Consider the following 22,349-nt stretch of genomic DNA (forward strand, 5'->3'; position numbering starts at 1 on the left):
TATATTTGCAATTTGCTGAGCGTTCTCAAGCATTATCTCTCTCTCTCTCTCTCTCTCTCTCTCTCTCTCACACACATACACACACACACACACACACACATACAAAAGCTAACTGTGGGAGATGACAGCTGTGTTAGTTTCATTGTGGTAATCATTTCACAAGTTATACATATCAAAACATCACATTGTTCACAATACAAATTTTGTCAAAAATAAACAAAAAAATTTAAAAAGAACACATGATCAGGAATAAGGCCTTTCAGCTGAGTGTCTAGAAGTCTTTGTGACTTTCCAGGCCCCCAGTCCTATGAGCCTACTCATTTTCTGGGGCATCTTAAAGGAACCTAGCAGCCACTGACAGCAGGAATTCCAGAATGCTAGACCCAAAGGAGCAATTAGAGATCACCAACTCTCATTGTAATGTGCTTATTAGTGTATGTAAAAGAACAGAGTTACAGAGACTACGTGGTGACCCAAGGTCCTGAAGCAAGTTCAAAGCCAGGACTAGCACACAGGTCTCTTTTTCCTGTTGATTTCTTTATTGTACACTATGTTGGAGGTTTTGTTTAAGCACATAACCCAAATATAATGGGGAGCTAATAAGTTTTCAAACCCCTGCCCCTGCCCTGTGACTTGCAGTAATCCAAAGCTTTCTTAAAGGTTTCACCCAATTTCCAAGGTGTAGGAGGTGAACGTTCTCCTGGCTGCTTTTAAAGGGCTTTGTAGTGTGCTGCACCCTACCACACTACATGGCCACAGCTTAACACTCACTCAGCCACAGAACACAAAATCCACCCAATCATACCGGGTACCTCCTACCACAAATTAAAGGGGCTACTTTAATCACATATTTAATTTTTTTTAATTGGCCTCTAGATATGTCAACTTTTTTCACTGTCAACTTTGATTAATTCTTCAGAAAAGGAAGGCTGATATCAACCAACTTTCTTTAACAACACCTGCACATGACTGGTGTTCCTTATGCATATGGATATATTACAGAGAGCATGTAGATTTCCTGTATTTGCCAAAGAAGAAACTAAGGCCTAGGGAATGCATTTCAGGGAAGCTAGATACCTCTTTACAAATCCTTTAGTAGTCATGAAAAATAGTATCTTATTTTTAAGTTACCTCCTAATTTCTGCAGCATCGGTTTCCATGGCATGTATATTCCATGGCATGGTTTACTCTATCAAACCAAAGAAGAAACAAACCTTATAAAGATAAAATGTTAAGTGGTAGTTGTTACTAAATCTGTTTTCTCAAAATCCATGGAATACCAGGTATAGTGCAGACAGAGCTGTGGCAGTCATGAAGTCTTGCAGCATTCAGATTATTATGTGAACACCCACTTACCTGTTTTTCTCCCAGAGACATCAAACTAAGCCACCAACCACCACACACAGAACAAAGCCACTTCTCTAACCAAATTTAGATGTGGGAGTATTTGTGGAGGCCTTCAATGTACTAGGTATCAGTATGAGATTTGGGAGCATTTGTTGACAGTTTTGATGTACTGGATATCATCATCAGTGCTATTCATGGCTATAGTGGATGGAACTGGAATAACGGAAGACCCTATTCTTAAACAAAGATATATTAGGGTTACTTCGTAAAGAAAAAAAAGTAATACTCCTTACCCCAAAACTTCCCAAGTCCTTGATTGCAGTAAAGAAAACATGAGACCATTGACTTAACAAATGGATGATTTTATTAAGAGAGGAGGACAAGATTGGTGTTTGCCTCAAACATCCAGGAAAACAAGCACACAGACATATACATACTTTGGTTTAAAAATTATTCATAATATTAATGTTAAACCTGATATTTAAAGAATCAAATGGGACAGAAGTATTGAAAATAAACCATAAAAACACAAGCTTGCATAGATGAATTAATGTAGATGTACAACTGGCATTTAAGGGAGGCCTGAGCACTGGAGAGTGCTGAATGACATTACCACCTCAACCTCCCAAGACACTTCAAAGTCACCAGCACCATGTGTCTCATTGTCCTCAATGAGGTCATGAGCAGAAGCAACTTGTGCTGTATGAAGGTGAACTGAAATAGACTGTTTCCATCAGCCTAGTCCAGACGGGTATGTACATACCCACCCAGTACTCAACACCAGTCACCTTTAAGGCATCCACAGAGTGTCCCTCACAGTTTCATTTAATCTCTAAATAGGCATGTGGTTTGAGGTGGCCTCTTTGCTTTCTGTCCTCAGACAACTATTTTCCATTAAGGTTCTGCTCATTTCCATGAAGTAGCTATTTCAAAACTGCCTTTCCTTCTGGGCATGGCTACAAATTGGTAAGCACTTGGGTTAAGATCTCACTCAGTTTTTAAACATATCTACATTCCAGATGCCAAAGGGCTTACCAAAAACTCTGAGACTGTCTGGGCATTGTGCAGACAATGGCACATTGGGCATTTCCCTCGGGAAAGCACTTTTCCAAATTATATGACAAATGACAGCACCACCTGTAATTTCCTGAGCAACTTGATTTATATGAGCATACTCTTGTACTTTATAATTCAGCACCTTTTCAAAATATAATATTGTGCTGGGATGTATTCTTTTTAAGGGAAACCCCATTACAGAGAATTCTCATTGTGGAACACCATTTTTATATGCTATCTTCCCACTCTATCTCCTCATTATTTATAACACTTCATGAAATAAATAGTGGGCTGCCTTTAAGAGGCAGGTGAAAAATATAGTTATTTCTGAAAAAAGGGCATTTGGCTTTCGGTTTATAGCAAGAGCTCAAGTTATAGCCTATGGTGATTTCAAGGGCTAATTCAATCAGAAATTAAAAAAAAAATTCTGACATCAAAAACCCTCTCACTAAATTTAATAGCTAGAAACTATTTTACCAATTATGATCTGAAATTTAGTGCAACAAAAACATACCCTAAGTATGCAATGTGTAATAGTATATTTCTTAACTGTCTTTTTACTGCTCTTAATCCTTGCTTTTTGGTAAAGGACATGTCACTCAAAAACCCTGTCTTTCAATTCTATTCTTTGTATGTGAACCTCAACAATGAACAATGGAGCACTAACTAAGATGCACAATTAATTCCGTCCTTATCTGAAATGTGGAAACCAGCACAGTGCTGGCTCACTAGGCTAAGAAGTTATTCAAAAAGAAAAAATATTTTCTAGCTTGCTGAGAACACACCACAGCATATTAAATGTATTAGGAATGTGTTCCTAGGCAGTATTCACAAATATATAAGGGAAGAAGATGGTTTTTAGGACTAGGTATTTCCACAAATCAACATGATTGCTTACATGATTCTGTTAGTCTATGGCATCAAATACAACTTTATAAAAACACTCTGGTGTCTTCCTTACCATAGTAAGTTTTCCTGGTTAATTTTCTCCTAAAAGTAATAAAATAGAAACACTCTTCACATCAACAGTTCTCTCATTTCAACTAAATGTCTCTGTTTTGGTTTTCTCCCTTTTTTTGTCAATGGTATTAAAAACACAAGAGTGTTGGGTTTAATTTTTACAAAACAATAATAAGTGACTTGACTACATAATACAACCTTTGGAAATATCTTCTACGTAGTCACTATAGAAAAGACAGTCAACTCTCAGTTACTCAGGAAGTGATAACCTAAAGAATCTGGCCAAGAAATTCTCACTCTCCTTCCACCAGCCTTTTTGGTCATGCCACTGCTCATTCACAGATTGAGAGGCAACTCAATGAAGTGATAGATCTATCAGTGTATACATCAGCCATAGCTCAGTGGGAGGAAGTCCAAAGTTTCTGACAGCAAGGATGTTTTGGGATCACCTGTGAATTTTATATCTCAGTGGAGAGTTGATAGTCATTCACATATAGGAAATACAGTACACTGACCTCAGTCAGAATCAAACTAATTTAAGGCAATACAGCTCCTCAAGACATTGCTGGCAAAAAGTGCAAGTCTCATCAGAAAAGTGACTCTGTAAGACATGAAATCTGCCAGTTTGCCCCTTCCTTTTTGACTTCTCTGGAATTAAATTTCAGCATTTCTAACCACAATTAAAGGGCAGGAGCAACAACAGCCTGGACTCTTCCCTTTCATAATCCTAAGTGTCATCAGGGACAAAGGAGATTCTCTGAAGAGGAATTTGGATGACACCTTGCCCCATACAGCATTATCAGGACAGTCTCCAGTTTGTTCCTTGCTGATCATATTACCTGTTATAAGCTAAGGAGAAAAACAGGATTCTATCAACGGTAAGATAAGCAGCTATGGCTTTAAGAGGCATGGCACCACCAGATAGGAGGAGAAAATGGGAGGGACCACTTTATCTAGTCGCTTCTCTGACTATGAGCAGTAAGTAAAGGACAAAGTACTTTGAAAATCTGTTTTTTCCTTTTGGCTGAAAAAACAGGTTTTGGTTATTTTATGATTGTTTCTAAAAAGCCGGTGTTCTAAGAATATGGCACAATATATTCAGTGAAATCTAACTGAACCGTGTTCCCTTTCACATTAACATTCCCTACACAAATACTGTTTTCCCAAGAGGGAAAAAAAGTCTTTCAGTGCAAGCAAGTTCTATTCTGTTCTCAGTCCCTCAGAAAGCTGATCACACAAGGGTCTCATTCCTTTATTTACAGGGAAGATCTTACAGCCAGTCACCATAATTATCTTTCAAGAAAATCATCACTGAATAAATGAATAATCTTGATATTCCCCAAAGTGATTTTTATACAAGGCAACACTCGTTAAAAATCAAGGCCCTAAAACGTTAACCACTGATGTGGTAAACTGAATGCACCATATTATATAGCAGGTGTTCCCAAAGAACAATTTGGCACAAGACAAAAACTGGAGAATATTTGACAGTATTGAAGAAAAATAATTCTCCATTAAAAGTTAATTATTTATACTGAAAAGTCCTGACATGGATGGAAAAGTGTGGACAAGGTTAGCAATGAATTTATGCATCATCCAGTTCAGCTGCAGACCACAGAAGAGAAGAAAAGGGGAAAATGGGTCCGGTTCACAATTTTCTAGAGTTCAGTAGACCACAAGGCCCAAGGTCACACACCTTGGCATATGCTGATCTACATCCAAGTGGCCACTGAAAATCTGAAAAGGTTTTCCTCCTGGGAAACATCTATCCATATCATTCTTTTCTAATTTAGATGTTTCTCTATGATCAAAACCTGTAAGTCTTTTTGGTCGTCCATTAGTCTGTTGCTGCTTGTTGTAAAGTCACTTGAGAAAAAGTAGCTCAAAGTTATGCAAAGTCTCTTTCTAAAAATCTCAATATTCTTTTAAAGCATATGTAGCAACTGTCCAGTCCCCCATAAAGTAATCATGTCTAACAATGGTTTCACACGACAAACTTTTTCAGCTCTGAACATTTAATCTGACCCTTATCTGACCTTGCTTCTAGGCAATGAGTTACAAAAAGCTAGTTGGGGGGCAGAAGGTATACACATTCAGTAGCCTTATGATAAGGCTCCATACTGTGCTCATTCAGCAGTATTAGTGTTAATGGCGCCTCCAGAGAAAGGTATAGAAACAAAGATTTTCCAAGGCCAGAGCATTAGTTTACATCATAACATTAGAGCATAATACACTGTGGGCCTAAAAATTCAATTGTCTGTCTTCCAGCAGTAGAAAGAGGAACAAAAGAAATGTTTCCACATTTTTATAAAAATAACAACGTGAAAAGCAGAGAACACAGTGAGGAATGTTTGGCAGTTCCTTTAAACAGAGTTGTTAGTTAACTTCTATAGTCTTAAAAATAATAATTATCATCTTTGAATGACAGTAAGAGAATTAAGCCAATAAAAGGAACGGAATTACTCTGATACTCTTTAAAACTGTTTGCTTTACAAAAAAAAATAAAATTAAAATATTTTAAAATTCTTAATTTTTAAAAACCTAGAAAAAAAAGGAACACATTTTCAATACAGATGTTGAATTGGGTGTCACAGGGAGCTATGACCTCTGGCCACTCACTAAGACAGCTAAAACACTAATATCCAGGGGTTAAATGGCCTGACATTTTTTGAATGAATATGTCTCCAGACAGCATTTTACAATAATAAATATGATTGGATAAAGTACATGAGAGGTAAGATAAATGCAGAATTTTTAAAGTAAAACTGGTCATTGTATGAGATAGAAAAATAAACATTTATGAAATAAAAATAATTTGTTTAACTATCAAATAAAAATACATTGTGTTTTTTTCTTTAAAGTTACCAGAGAAAACTTTTTAAAACATGAAGCAAAATCACAGGGCAGACAAAGAAAAATACAGCATTACTTTAAGCCAACAAGGCCTCAGCTTTGGATACTGAAACCGCCCTCTAGAATTTGGCTAAGGCTCAGTCCTCCATTTTGTCTGCCCTTGCCTATTTCAATGAAGATTCTGCCTCATTAATTTCATCATGGTCATTCAAAGTCCTGTTTTTTTCTCTTTCCCCATTTCTCGAAAATGACTACATCTCTTAGGGTTTGTTTCTTCCTAGATCATCATTTTCCTAAAAGTTGGCTCTTTTACCCAAGTTTCTACAAAAACTTTATGAACTAATAAAGATCTTTCTCAAAACAGAAGGACCCAAATCCACTCTGAGAAACTATCCTAAACAGCTTCCTAAATTCTGCCTGACTTGAAAGACTATCTGGAAAGATAAGGCAAAAAAGGCAGTTCCAAGTGGGAAAAGAATGGATTAACAGCCTTTCCTCTAGTCACCTAGGTATCTCTTTCCTAAGCAAACACCATACTTGAATGCCAAAACGTCAGATTCATACAATGAAAAATAACACAAAGTCAAGCTGAAAGGAAATTATTTATATATGTCACATGATTGCCATTTATGCGAACTAACTAGAATGGGAAAATAAGTATTTCCACAAGGTTAGAAGCTAGACAGAGACTAGATTTCTCAAAGAGGGCATTAAAGGTCCTGTACAATGGAATCTGATGCCATGTATCACTGACAAATGCGTCGAACCAAATACCTGAATAAAGAACCATTTTATCTACTTCAACTTCATGTCGAATTAATCTGATTATTAACAGATACACAAAATATTTTTTGAGTGGCTGCCAACAAAACCTGCTGTTTTTTAAGCAGGAGGAAAACTTCAATCTGTGTCCAGAGAGAAAGATGGCATCATCGCTCATATGAATGAACATCTTCCCAACTCCAGCCACTGCCCTTGGCTCTCTACGTACAATGTAAAACAAGAGAAGGGATACAAAAGTTTTTCACTTTTTCATGTTCAATGGACTTTGCACAGCCCTGAGTTGAAATTTCATAGAATTAAACTTTTGCCAATAAATAGTAATAAATAGCCCAATACCCCAAGGCCTCAGAAAGCCTTGCTATAGAAAGCAACAGCAGAGAGAGTGTCTGGGAATGCCATCTGAGCCAATTCTCCCAAGAGGGCTTAGAAGGATATGGAAAACCGCTAGAGTCCTGGTGGCCAAAATAACATGTTTCAACTGTTCCATATTTGTTTGTTTTTTTTAACACTTTATGGTTCTGATTTTTAATATTTCCCTGGAGAATACAAAACCAAAAGATTCTTTCTTCAATATACCATACACTAATGCACGAAAAAAGCTATTTGTTATATTCTTTTATTCTGCATTACACCCAAACATTGTATTTTACTCTGATCATTATCTCCACAAAATTCTAATTGCTAGCTAAATAAAGCCTAGTCTCTAGATACCAGTACTCCATACCTAACAAAAATGGCATTTTACAGAGCTTTTAGATACTATATCCCACGAAGCATTTGCAGCATAGAGGTGGCCAACATTCAGAAGCTAGATTTTCTTATACTGCCCAAGTGACCAGGAATAACCAAAACATTCTGAATGAATTAAGATTATTTATGGTCTGAAAAACACTTGAAGGTAAATCCCAGGAATACAAACAGAGGAAGGAAGAAAAAATTGAGCGTGGAATGCATTCTGTATCATCCAGAAATATTTGCTACAGTGAGTCCGTTTTCAAGGCAGATTCCTAGGTTTTTACTGCTTATAATGGAAACCTTGGAAAGAAGAAAAAGAGAAGAAACACCATTAAGAAAAAACCTTTAAAACTCTGTTTTCTCCCTTCTCGGGCAAAATAATTTATCTTTATCTCTATGCATTTCAAATGGTTCATGTTTTCTTTGTTCCTGATTATAAAATATATACAGAATCAATGTGTTATTTTCAATTATGTATCAAATGTATGTCAAAGACAGGAAGGCATCCCCTAAGAAGTAATGCATGTATATAAACTGAGAAAAAAAATCATGAGCTACTTTCAGTTAATCCAGTGATGATAAAAAAGCCAACAACTGATAGAAATTGTAGTGTACAGGGTTGTTTTGATAACGTTCAAACAATTCCATCTTTTTAAAAAAAGTGTTTATTTATTTATCTTGAGAGAGAAAGTACAAGCACGGAGGGGCAGAGAGAGAGGAAGAGGGAGAGAATCCCAAGCAGGCTCCCCGCTGTCAGTGCAAAGCCTGACACTGAGCTTGATCTCACAAACCGTGATATCGTGACCTGACCTGACCTAAAACCAAGAGTCAGATGCTTAAATGACTGAGCCACCCAGGCGCCCCCAATTCCATCTTTTAAATAATGTCTTTTGTGTTACTATCAACTCTGGATGCCAGAGTGGAAAGGGATGGGGTAAGGAGAGCTGTTTACAAAATACAAAACTTTTTAAAAAATTAAAGATTTGGTCCAAAAAAAAATAAATAAAATAAAGATTTGGTCTAACTTAGACCTTATATTCTTTCTTCATTTCCTTTGTCTCCATTTTCTTTTGTGTGACAGAAGTTTTCTGTGATGTATATGTGTGTACTTTATTTTTTAAATTTTATTTCTCTTTTTTAAGTTTTTATTTTAATTCCAGTTAGTTAACATACAGTGTAATATTAGCTTCAGGTATACAATACAGTGATTCAACATTTCCCTACATCTCCAGGGCTCATCACAAGTGCACTCCTTAATCGCCATCATCTATTTAACCCACCCCGTCATCTCCCTTCTGGTAACCATCAGTGCGTTCTCTACAGTTACCAGTCTGTTTTCTTGGCTTGTCTGTCTGTTTCTCGCTCTCTTTTCTTTTGCCCTTGCTCATTTGTTTTGTTTACAGGCACGCTTTAACAACATGATGAAAGCTATAAATTCTCTCTGGAGGAAAATGCACATACATTGACAATCTTGTACTCACTTTAAGGTGTTATGTTTTCTGTTTTACCTTTTTTGTTTTTAACAAATGAAGAATACTATAATGAGCTTCGAAAAAGGAAGGATAATTTATTTTACCACTCCAGTGACATATAAGACACAATTTGATTTTTCCACCATAGCATGAGCATTATAAAAAAAAAAAATCCTAACCTTGACCACATCTATTTTTAGTACCTTTATGAGAGGATTCTGATTTTGAGAAATGACGTGTGGAATTATGCTGGTTTGTAACATGAGTGTAATCCAAATCCTCAGCTTCTGTCATGGTAGGCGGTGGTGGCCTGAAGGGAAGTCAGAATTTAAAGAGACAGTCTAAGTCGTGGTGACTACAGAGCCACCTCCCAATGAACTGCAGGATAAAAACTTTTTTTTTTTTTTTTTTTTTTTTGGTAGAAATGCAAAGCCACAGGGTAGCAGAATTCTCATCTTAGTTCCTGGCCTGTTGCATAACCTTGGGAGTAAATTATTTTAGCTTACTGTAACCTTTGATGCACATAACTCAATAAAAACAAATATTTACTGAACACCTAATATGTGTGGGGCACTGTGCTAAGGGCTAGGGAAGCAAAGATTATTGAGATGTGTGACTGCTGCTGTTAATGAGAAATTTACTTTGTTTTGGCAAGCTTTATGAAGAAAAAGAGGGCGAAAGGAAAGAGCAGAAGGGAAGTAATAAAGAAAGTTAAGGAAAGAAAAAAAAAAGGGAGGACAGGTGTCACATAAGGCGGGAGGAGAGCGAAGTAGGAGTGGGCAGGGAGAGGACAAGGGTCAGCATATAAAATTTAGAGCAAAGTTCCTAATTCCACTAGGGGGCAAAGCAGAGCTTACAGAAGGAAAGGACAGTCACACATTGGCAATTTTTCATGTCAAAAGAAGACAAAATATAAAAAAAAACAAAGGGAAATTTTTCCTACTCTAAAATTTTCTTTTTAATTTTTTTTTTAACGTTTATTTATTTTTGAGACAGAGAGAGACAGAGCATGAACAGGGGAGGGTCAGAGAGGGAGGGAGACACAGAATCTGAAACAGGCTCCAGGCTCTGAGCAGTCAGCACAGAGCCCGACGCGGGGCTCGAACTCCCGGACCGCGAGATCGTGACCTGAGCCGAAGTCGGACGCTTAACCGACTGAGCCACCCAGGCGCCCCTCCTACTCTAAAATTTTTATTATTCTAAAACTAAACATAGTTTAGTTTGACATTGATGAAGATGAAGAACAAAATCTCTCCTTTTTTTGGTTGTTGCTTCTCAAAGGTACACTTAAATGTTGTGTTAAAGCATGGAACCAGATAGGTAACATAATGTGTCAAATATCTAACCATGTTGTACGATGCTTTTTGTAGCTGGAAGGCATAAGTATACTGCAATTCAGAAAGTTATGGTAACCTTGGTACAAAGTCTCTTTCATAGAAGAATATAGACACGTGATTTCAAATTTCTCACTCTGTCCCTAAGCAATAGGTCTCTCCTTGGGTATTCAGTGTCTGCAACAGGTCACCACAGGATACAAACTTGTGTATATACTGAGGACTGTGGTATGGGTTCTACTCAGATGATGTCAATTAACTTTCAGGACAAGCTGCATGGTAACTGTCATACACATATTTTAGAGTTAAATTAGGTGAGATGAAGTAAGTTATCTGTCCAAGCACACACCGTTGTTAAGTGGCAGGGCTGGGACTCAAACTCACCTGGACTTCAAAATTTGTGCTATTTACTATGCTATGGTCTGCTACATAGATGTGTATTTTTATCAGCAGTAGTATCTGCATCCAAGACTATACACACATATGCATATGTGTGTACATGTGTGTGTGGATATATATATATCCATATATATACACACATGTATATATGTATACATATGTGTGTATATATATGCACATATATGTGTGTATATATACATTTATGTACATATATACACGTATACATATATACAGATGCACATATATGTACACATATACACACATACATATGTATATATATACATATATATATAGTCTGTATATTATACTTTTAAATGGTATTTGGCTTATATTTTAATACTTTCATGCATTTATTATACACATACAATTAATGTAAGCATAATAAATGATATGGTATTTTTCATTTTTCTTATTTTTCACTTTGAACTATGTGTTTAACAAATATTAAATATTAAATAGTGTTTTTCTTTTGTTATCGACTGACATAACATTTACCTTAAAAAGCAGTGTTATAAGTTGGCAGGAAGAGTTGAGACAAACAATCTGAACTAGAATTAAGAAACTCAACTTCAAAAAACAGGTGGTTAAAGAAGTAACTTAGACCCAAGAAAAAGGGATTGGGAATCAGGGAGCAGAGCCTCATCTCTACATTTTTGCAAACTCTTATATCAAATGATCAAAACCCAGAAAAACAAAAGCCAAATGGGACTCCTAAAAATAAACAAACAAACATTACTACCTCACGATCAATTCCTCATCAAGGAAAAGGATGTCAACATGTGCAACACTGCACAGAACTCCCACACATCCACTAGGGTAAAACAAGTCAATCTAGAATGCCCTCAGTTCTCTTTGCATGCTGTTCTCCTTAGTTTCTGATTATACAGAGGACAAATCTTGGCTTATGGCATTCAGTGATGCCTATCAAACAGATTCACTGCACTGGAGATAGTTGTTTTAAAGTGAAGGGTATTCACATCCAAAATTAGAAAAATCCTGTTAACCAACAGTTTGTTTTATAGTTTTGTATGTATTGGGAATACCTGTTTCCTGTTGTTCTCATGAAATGACATACATGTTTAAGTTAGCAATACAGGCAAAATACCTTTCAGAATTTACTCAGAAGTCATTGAAGAAGCCCTCCTAGATACCAGACTAGGCTGTTTCCTTCTTTTCTTATGATACCATGCACTTTTCATCCAAAGCATTCAACATAATGGTTATTTGTATAATTGCTTAGATGATAAATTTCATGAGAACAGGAAGCAGTTCTTTCTTGGTAACTGCTGCTTACTCTAAGATAAAGTTTTCTCTTTTCTGAGAGAAAAATGTAAATAAAACACCAGGTAGTAGTATCAGTATAAAATACTATACTTAAAAGATTTTAGAACTTGGTTGAAACTTTTTCCAGTTACAAAGAGTTGAAGTTAATTCAGATTGCCAGCTGATACTCCCATTTCCTTAGATAGAGTAATGGACAAAGAAACTGATTCTTGACCATGAATGTTATAAGCTCCTCCCAATAACTTGTCTTCCCTCTACTACTATTATCACTGCACTGAAGTAAACTTCTAGACCTAGGAAGCTCCATGTTTTTCAATCCCTGAAACCATCTCTTTCTGTACAAATAGCTAACTAAATCTACTATAATTAAATGTGAAGGAGAAAGAAAAAGGGGAAAAAATGTGAAAGAGGAAACCATAGACTCTAATCAGAAAGCATATATTCCAGTATTAGTTGTATAAGGCAACCATAATACTAGGCTTAATTTCTAACTATGAAAATAGAGATTTCATAAAATTCTAATTTTTTTTGTTACCTGTATCTATATCTGTATCTACACAAAAAATCTTTCTGTAAGTGATACTTAAAGACAAATGTTTCTCTCCAGTCAGTTCTACCAGTCATAGGTCACTTTCATTCATTTATAATAGCCATTTTTAATACAGGATCATTTGATTATCCATTCTTTCAATATGCCAAATATTTTTAAAAGTACGTATTATATTTCAAAAACTTGTTTTCAACTTTAATACATCTTTTTAAATAGCCATTACAGATTGTTCTATCATATCTGATATGAAAATTATTAGTGTTCTAAAGAGCCCACAAGTTTTGAAGATTGCAGAGTAAGCCTAAAGATTTTAATTCAGCTGACTAAAGAAAGCATAATAAACCACACCTATTAACCTACTGAGAACAGATGAGTTACTCCTTTTTTAACTTGGATATTGCAGGGATGAAAATAAAAGTACATAATTATAAAGTATGCCATAAAGAAACCTCTGGCATGTGCTTAACTAAAAGATACAAGAAGAACCAAGTTTATACAATTGACAGAATATACTAGTGTTGCCCTAAGAGCTTTACAAACCTGATGTAGTTTTCCGAAGGATATTTACTTTCTGAAAGCCCGTGAGTTTAAAAATAGACTATGGCTTTTTAAAGACACTAAATATATTCACTTTAAGAAAACAAGTCTAGCAGCTTAAGTGTGGGCAATGAGTGGCAACAACATTATATGTTTTTCAGTGTGATAAAATTTATGTTTTAGAATTAAAACAGATATTAATAATTAGGATGAAAATTCAAGGTTTTTACAGAGTTTTCAAAGTGTCAGACTCAGTGTTACTTTTGTCTTTTTGTATATAATATTCTCTCTTCCTAGTCCAATTATGTTGTTTTGTTTTGAAAAGCAACAAAAATCAATAAAGGACCAAATAAAAAAAAAAAAAAAGGTTGCTTTCTGCTTCCCCAGAGACTTAAATGTTGTCTACACTTAGGTAGAAAGACAGCAATTGGTCCATTAACTGAAACCCAAGGCTGTTTGAGAGAAGTCAGAAAGTACACACACCACAGCCACAGCTACTTGATCTAGTGGGATTCAGAATAGACTGCCATGACTCAAACTAAGTGTTTGCCAAGGCTTTGAGATTCATGCAGAAATGAATTTAAGCATGTGTAAATATCATGCGCATACCAATGTGACCATAAAACTTAGTAAAACTTTAAAACCTGGGATTTTACTGGGAAAAACATCAATCTCATCCCTTCTTAGCTGAGGGTATCAGTTCAGTGAATCCAAAGACAGGAACTGGTCCTACCAAAAAACACATCATTCTTTATAAACCCTAGTTTCCAGTAAAATGATCATTTTCCTGATTTGGCTTGTTCAACCCAATTTAAGAACAAACTGAGGGTTACTGGAGGGGTTGTGGGGGGGATGGGCTAAATGGGTAAGGGGCACTAAGGAATCTACTCGTGAAATCATTGTTGCACTATATACTAACTAATTTGGATGTAAATTTTAACAAATAAAAAATAAAATTGAAAAGAAAAAAAGAGAATGCAAACAAAATTTGAGAATACTCCCACAAGACTTGATACCGTCTCACAGCTGCCGATTTCTGGATCTCCTCTCCAGAGAATACTCTTCTCAGACAATCCACAACTCCTTACTCACCCCAAAGTCAAGTTCCTCACTCCCCTCTTCAAGTGTCATCTTACCTTGCTGGCCTGTCATTCTTAGAACGGTGAGGGTCATCACTTTCTTTTGACTTTGAGTGTGCCGATTTAGTTGTTTTTGGCTATGGACAGGAAAAGAAGGAAAAAAAATGACAGAAAAGAAAAGCCCACATATAGAAAACAAAAGTAAAATTATTAGGTTTAGAAAATATCTAAATCATGCCAAACTCTAGTAATTTCAAGTTACTTACATTCAGTCGAACAACATGAAATATTTTTACATATGGCCACTCAGAGATTTAAAAAAAATTACAGTCACAAAAGTATGCTGGAAGCTGTCAATGCAGCCAGATGAATGGGCGACACACACATGAACATGCTCCCCCACAGGAATACACCTGGACACCCATTATTAACATAATAGCTGCACAGCAGCTGACCAGAACTTCCAGTCTGTGGAATGTTGGTCTGTGCCCTTAAACCTATTTCTGAAAATCTGATTTGGGGATGGTGATTTTCAAGCTAGGACACTAAGGAACATTCAGTCCAACCTTTCTAAGAGAAGAACTCTACCAGAACCAATTATAGAATCTAGAAATCAGACTCTAATTTGCTAGAACACTTGCTAGACATGCGACCTTTCCCCTTTTACTTGCCTGATGTGCAATCCTCAAAAATACCTACTCCTTCATAGCTGGGTTAACAAAGAATCTGAGTAACTTCTGGGCAATTATTTGTAGCTTAAATTTGTATAAGCAGAAGCATTTGGGAGCCCTTCTTCTAAAATAAAATACATCAGGAAAAATCCTGAATTACTAGGAGGGTGAAAGAAGGAGATACCTATAAATAATTAACATGGAAAAAATACTTTCATTTGTTTTTCGACCGACAACTGAATAACTGAGCAATAGGAAATAGCAGAGCAATACGATTATCATGGTTTCTATGTCTTCTTTTTCCTCCTGATCAATGCTGAGACTCAGACCGAACCAGAGATCCAAGGCAGGAATTTGTTTGAGAGAGAAGAGAAAGAGAGAACAGCGCTAAACATCAACTATGCGTGGATACACACCCTAGCTGAGACCTCCCAGGCCCAGTACAAACTCCCTCTGAAAAGCCTCTACTATAGGAATTCTTGGCCCCAGCAACTCCTCTGTTCTTCTACTATGCTTTCTTCAGCCAATTCAACCCTGTATTTGTTACCTGTCTAGTTTGTCTTCCTCCTACGTTATATATTATTATGAGGAAAATATATCTTTGTCTTTCCCTGCAAGTCCACAGTGGTGCAGTGCACACAGTAACTAATGAGTGCAGTCTGTTAAACTGAACTTGCACCCACCTCGTACAAAAATTAGACTATAGAAGAATAAACTGTGGTCAGTAACCATTTTGTCTAATGTTCCTGATTAATGAGTGGAAGACAACAGTCCCAGCTCATGCTAGGCAGTTCCTATACTCTGACATGAGATGGCTGCTGGTGGTATGTGTCAGCCTGCCACGGATCTAGTTATGTCAGAGGAAAGAGAAACAGTGGGTACATGATCACGGATGGACAGAGAGAAAGTAGAGAGAGAGAAAAGGCCACTGGGGAAACATGAAAGCATGTGAAAATACTACATTCTCCTGTAAGGTGATAATATTTACCTATTTTACTAATATGTAAAACTTAGATTACTCATGACCAGTGGCATGTGCAACTTAATTGGTATTAAAATGAATGGAATGAGTTTTTCAATCTTAGCGGTTACTTTCTCATGATTACTTTGAAGAATTATGATTTTTTGTAATGAAATTACATTTACGAGTCAGATTTGCATATGCAATACAAGTAATTTGTGTATGCCAAATACACTGGTAGAACTTACCCTAAAAGCAGAGTCCCCTTTATAATTAATTAATAAATAAGATAAGATAAAAACAATAAACAGAACTTACCTTCCAATCAGGGTCATGCTTTCTTTTGTCCAAAGATGATTTCTCCCTCTCCTTGGCTTTCTTGTAAGCTTTCTTTTCTTCAGCCATGAGGAGTCTAGCAATTTCCTAAACAAAATCCAGTCAGTACCACTGATTGCAGAGTTATGGGCAGAAAATTACTGGGCTACTTCTGAAGAGTATTAGTTCAAAAACTTATTAACTAATAAGAACTCACCTCATCCTGGGCTACTTGAGCTGCTCTCATGTCTACCTGGGTAGCCTATGGTACAAAAAAATACCAAAAAAAAAAAAAAAAGGGTAATTTAATTAGAATCTGTGTTGTCCATTTTTAAAAATCTTACATAGAAACACACGAGTATTTCAAACCAGCTGTAAGTAACATCCTTGAAGTTTAACCGGTATACTTTCACCAGCCACCAGCCAGAGCAGGACTGTTTTATCATGTTCCACAGCAGATAGGGATATGGAATTATGATGGTAATGCTTACTCAGTAAGTAAAACTGGACACTCTATTCCCGTTAGCTTGATTTTCCACCCATACTCAACTCATAGAGGATCACAATGCCTATCACATAATTTCAATTTTATTCAAGAAAACTTAGTGATTATCACCTAAACTTTTGCATGAAAATTTCTCACCAAAATTTCTTCTTCTTGCAGTTTTCTGGCAATTTCAGCATCATACCACTCCTGATCCCTGTGAGCCACTCGTGACGGGGTAGAGACAGCGTCTTTCATTCCTCTTGGCTTCATTCCTAGAAAACTCAATATAATAAGGCGACTGCATTTGCTTTCTGAAAAGTTGCAAAGTTTAAGAAGTTATTTTTTGTATCTAATATTGACAATATTGGCACCACTACAGAATTCACAGTAGAGTGCACCAGAAATAATTTTTTCCCAGAGGCACAGAAGTCGTAGTGCAGATTATCCACACATTTAAACAGTTACCCACCCAAAAGTGCCCAGGAAAAATTCCCCTTTCACATACTTTCTTCAACAGCAGGAAATCATACAGTGAACTGTAAGTGAGGCTTTTGCAAAATAGCAAGTGAAAAAAAAAAAAAAAGGTTAAGATACTAAAATTAAAAAAAAAAAATCAAGAAGGTTACAGAGTCAGAGTTATAAAGAGGCTGTCAAGACTGGAGGAAGTAAGAGTCTTCCTTCTATTTAACTCAGCCTTGCGTACTTTACTTCAGAAACAGCATCACCTCAGAGTTACATGACAGTCCCTATTAGCCAACCAGTGGCCCTACTGTGGCTTCTGCTCTGACGGTGAACAAACCCACCTGCTCTGGATCTTTCCTGTAGTTTCCATCAGCTCAATGCTGTTGCTAAATTTTAGGGAAGATGTAACATAAGGGAAATACCAGAGAACATAATGACCTTAGATGTCTACTCCTCTGAGAAAAAAGTAACATGGGGTATGGGTGGGGAATTTTTCCCCTACTTTGAAGTTTTATAAGCAGCATATATTCTTTTTATAACTTTTAGTCAAGTGGTAATTGCTGATGTTTATTTCAACACTGCAGATATTCCCCTCTGTGTATCCTTTATAAATTATAATTATTGGGGCACCTGGGTGGCTCAGTCAGTTAAGCATCCGACTTCAGTTCAGGTCATGATCTCACGGCTCGTGAGTTCAAGCCCCGTGTTGGGCTCTGTGCTGACAGCTCAGAGACTGGAGCCTGCTTAGGATTCTGTGTCTCCGTCTCTCTCTGCCCCTCCTCTGCTCATGCTCTGTCTCTCTCTCAAAAATAAATAAACATTAAAAATAAATAAATAAATTATAGTTATTCAACAATGTGAATGTATTATATTGAGAAGTAATATTTTTAATGCCACGAACAAGAGTGATCATCTGGAATAGTGACTTTCAGTAAATGGATTATTGAAGGTAAAAAGAAAATTTACTCCTAATTACCTATTTCTTTGCATCAGTCTCAGCCCTACTTATATATTAAAACCACTTGAGGTGCTTTAAATAAACATACAAATCTTTGACTCAAACCTGAAGGACTAATTTAAATAACCTGAATGAGATCTGGCCTTTGGTAGTTCGGGTTGATTGTTTTAAATCTTAACAGTTGATTCTTACTTGAAAATGGCATTGAAGCTATTAGTTTACTGTATTATGTCCATCAAAATAACCATACATTAAAATAATTTTTATCAAAATACTTCAATACACTTGATTCACTTGCTTTAAACAAAAAAGAAAAAGAATACAACTAAATTATGGGCACATGAAGAAATTTAAATTATCTGGTGAAGCCTTTGTAGAGCTTTGAACTTAGCTCTGTGGTAAATCCAAAAGCCATGGACTCATCTCTCTTTCCCACAAACATAGACTATTAAACCTGGCTCTCTTAGCTTCAGGCCTTTAGCGTCTGTGTACCTAGAATACCAAATCCACTTCAACTTCCCATCATCTCTAGAACTACTGAATCTTATATTGCTGGGCTGGGCAGGGCTAGCTTTAGTCAGATTTCTGAGTGGTTTGTGACAGTCAGGAAACAGAGGGATACTCATAAGAGTGGATCATATTTAAATGAAATATAAACCTCCCTAAGTTATGATTAGTTTGTTCATAACTAGAAAACAGTATTTCAGGGAAAAGACATGAAATTAGGGAAGCTGACATTGGACAAAGTTGGTGGAAAAGAGGTTGTGATACTATACTCCTACCTACAGAAAAAGGACACTTCAACAAATGCTCAACGCCTTGTTGAGTCTGACAGGGAAAATCACACTTATGCCTTACTCCTTCCATTTTGCCACCAGTGAAAGAAACAACAGAGTGGGATGTGTTCAGATTTGAACACACTAAACCTTTTCCCTTCTTATGCCTCCGCCTGTGCACCAAATTCACTGAGAAAATATTTTAATATATATCAAAGACATTTGGAGGACATTCAAATGAAATAGTCAAATAAACAGACTTATTTGATTTGACAGAGTGATAAGATTGTCACCTCCAGTCAGTTTAAAAGAGAATGACACAGGGGCACCTGGGTGGCTCGGTCAGTTAAGCGTCCGACTTCAGCTCAGGTCATGAGCTCACAGTCCATGAGTTCGAGCCCCACGTCGGGCTCTGTGCTGACAGCTCAGAGCCTGGAGCCTGCTTCAGATTCTGTGTCTCCCTCTCCCTCTGCCCCTCCCCTGCTCATGCTCTGTCTCTGTCTCAAAAATAAACAAGGGGCGCCTGGGTGGCGCAGTCGGTTAAGCGTCCGACTTCAGCCAGGTCACGATCTCGCGGTCCGTGAGTTCGAGCCCCGCGTCAGGCTCTGGGCTGATGGCTCGGAGCCTGGAGCATGTTTCCGATTCTGTGTCTCCCTCTCTCTCTGCCCCTCCCCCGTTCATGCTCTGTCTCTCTCTGTCCCAAAAATAAATAAAAAACGTTGAAAAAAAAAATTAAAAAAAAATAAATAAATAAATAAACAAAAACATTAAAAAAATTTTTAAGAGAATAACACATAGATCAATGGAATAAAATAGAGCCCAGGAATAAATCTGTGTATATATGCTCAATTAATCTATGACAAAGAAGCCAAGAATATATAGTGGGGAAAAGATAGTCTCTTCAGAAATGGTATTGGAAAACTAGACAGCTACATGCAAAAGAAAGAAACTAAACCATTTTCATATACTATATATGAAAATTAACTCAAATGGATTATAGACTTGAACATAAGACCTGAAACCATAAAACTCCTAGAAGAAAACATAAGCTCTTAGAAATGTTTTTTTTTTTTTGATGTGACATAAAAGTAAAGGTGACAAAAGCAAAAATAAACAAGTGGGACTACATCAAACTAAAATGCTTCTGCACAGCAAAGGAAACCATTAACAAAATGAAAAAGTAACCTACGGAATGGGAGAAAATATTTGCAAATCTGATATGAGGTGACTACCCAAAATACATAAAGAACTCATACAACACAACAGCAAAATACAATCTGATTTAAAAATGGGCAGAGGGGCGCCTGGGTGGCGCAGTCGGTTAAGCGTCCGACTTCAGCCAGGTCACGATCTCGCGGTCCGTGAGTTCGAGCCCCGCGTCAGGCTCTGTGCTGACAGTTCAGAGCCTGGAGCCTGCTTCGGATTCTGTGTCTCCCTCTCCCTCTGTCCTTTTCCCGCTCATACTGTCTCTCTCTGCCTCTAAAAAAACAAATAAATGCTAAAAAAAAATTTTTTTTAAGTAAAAAAAAATAAAAATGGGCAGAGTGCCTGGGTGGCTCAGTTAGTTAAACGTCTGACTTTGGTTCAGGTCATGATCTCATGGTTTGTGAGTTCGAGACCCGCGTCGGGCTCACTGCTCTCAGCACAGAGCCCACTTTGGATCCTCCTTCCCCCGTCTCTCTGCCCCTCCGCCACTCATTCTCTCATTCTCTCCCTCTCTCTCAAAAATGAATAAACTTTAAAAAAATGGGCAGAGGAACTGAATACACATTTTTCTAAAGAAGACATACAAATGGCTAACAGGTACCTGAAAAGGTGTTCAACATCACTAATCATGAGAAAAATGCAAATCAAAACCACAACAAAATATCACTTCACACCTGTTAGAATGACTATTATCAAAAAGACAAGAAATAATAACTGTTGGTGAGGATGTGGAGAAAAGGGAATGAACCCTCATGCACTGTTAGCGAGAACATAAACTGGAAACAGCCACTATGGAAAACAGTATGGAGGTTCCTCAAAAAATAAAAAAAATAAGACTACCATGTGACCCAGCAATTCCACTTTTGGTTATTTATCTGAAAGAAGCAAAAAGCACTAATTCAAGAAGATATCTGCATCCCCATGTTCACTGCAGCATTATTTACAGAAGCTAAGACATGGAAACGACCTAAGTGTCATTCAACATATGAATGGATAGAGAAAACTGTGGTGTATATACAATTAATATTATCCAGCCATAAAAAATAAGGACATCTTGCCATCTGCAACAACATGGACAGACCTTGATGGCATTATGCTAAGTGAAATGAGTCAGAGAAAGACAAATACCATATGATCTCAATTATATACAGAATCATAAAAAAAAAAAAAAAAAAAAAGTGCTCACAGATACAGAGAACTGACTGGGAGTTGCCAGAGGCAGAGGGTAAGGAGTGAGTAAAATGGGTGAAAGGGATCAAAAGGTACACACTTCCAGTTATAAAATAAATAAGCCTGATGACTACAGTTAGTAATATTGTATTACATATCTGAAAGATGCTAAGAGAGTACATCTTAAAAGTTCTCATCATAAGAAAAAAAAAAAACCTTGTGCCTATACATGGTGATGAACGTTAACTAGACTTATTGTGAACATTTTGTAATATACACAAATATGGAATCATTACGTTGTACACCTTCAACTAATATAATGTTATACATTAACTATATCTCAATATAAATGAATGAATGAATAAATGGTTAACTAATAAGTATCTGAAATAATATCTAAGTCCCAAATATCTAGTGGGTAAAGAGTTTATTTGAACTACTGATACATCACTGTAATTCACATGTCTCATAAGCAGAAAATCTCCATCATAAAATACTAGATTTCTGGACTGGCAGGACTGCCCACTAAATAGTAGTATGCTGTGTACCAGAGGTAAAAAGAGCTTATGTGAGTATGTAAGAAGGAACTTCAGATACTACAATGTAAGGCTGTACATTTCATTATAGAAAACAGAGATGCCTTAAATTTTTTTTCAAATGCAGTTAGTTGAAAGAAATTGAAGGAATGGCTGCTCTCATCATGGTAGCCTCAACAATCCAAAAACCAGCTTTCAAAAGATCAGGTGAGCCATACTTAACAGTTTCACATTCAATTCTTAATCTAATCCTTGTCTCCTGTTCATCATTCTCCAGTTTAAGGACACAAGGACCTCCCCCAACAAACACAAATACAGCTTACTTTTAAATTCTCACAGAATAAAACTGTTAAAAGTTTGCTTTTAAACTGTAGAAAAATTAATATGCTGTTATGATTTAATAGCCCATTAGAGAAGT

The 22,349-nt window shown here is 36.6% G+C and overlaps 1 protein-coding gene across 3 annotated transcripts in view; it reads right to left on the reverse strand.

The window, feature by feature from the left end:
* Positions 1 to 1,688: 1,688 nt before the first annotated feature.
* Positions 1,689 to 22,349, reverse strand: part of CCDC50 (coiled-coil domain containing 50) — a 65,886-nt gene continuing 45,225 nt past the window's right edge. For all 3 annotated transcript variants that reach the window (XM_049628406.1, XM_049628404.1, XM_049628405.1), the window contains 6 exons: positions 16,980 to 17,095; positions 16,554 to 16,598; positions 16,340 to 16,444; positions 14,447 to 14,526; positions 9,410 to 9,516; positions 1,689 to 8,034 (listed from right to left, as the gene is read on the reverse strand). In XM_049628406.1, coding sequence (XP_049484363.1) covers positions 8,015 to 8,034; positions 9,410 to 9,516; positions 14,447 to 14,526; positions 16,340 to 16,444; positions 16,554 to 16,598; positions 16,980 to 17,095 — 473 coding nt within the window. In that variant the 3' untranslated portion in view covers positions 1,689 to 8,014. The remainder of the gene's footprint in view (positions 8,035 to 9,409; positions 9,517 to 14,446; positions 14,527 to 16,339; positions 16,445 to 16,553; positions 16,599 to 16,979; positions 17,096 to 22,349) is intronic.

This window comes from Panthera uncia, chromosome C2, assembly GCF_023721935.1.
Source record: "Panthera uncia isolate 11264 chromosome C2, Puncia_PCG_1.0, whole genome shotgun sequence".
NCBI lineage: Eukaryota > Metazoa > Chordata > Mammalia > Carnivora > Felidae > Panthera > Panthera uncia.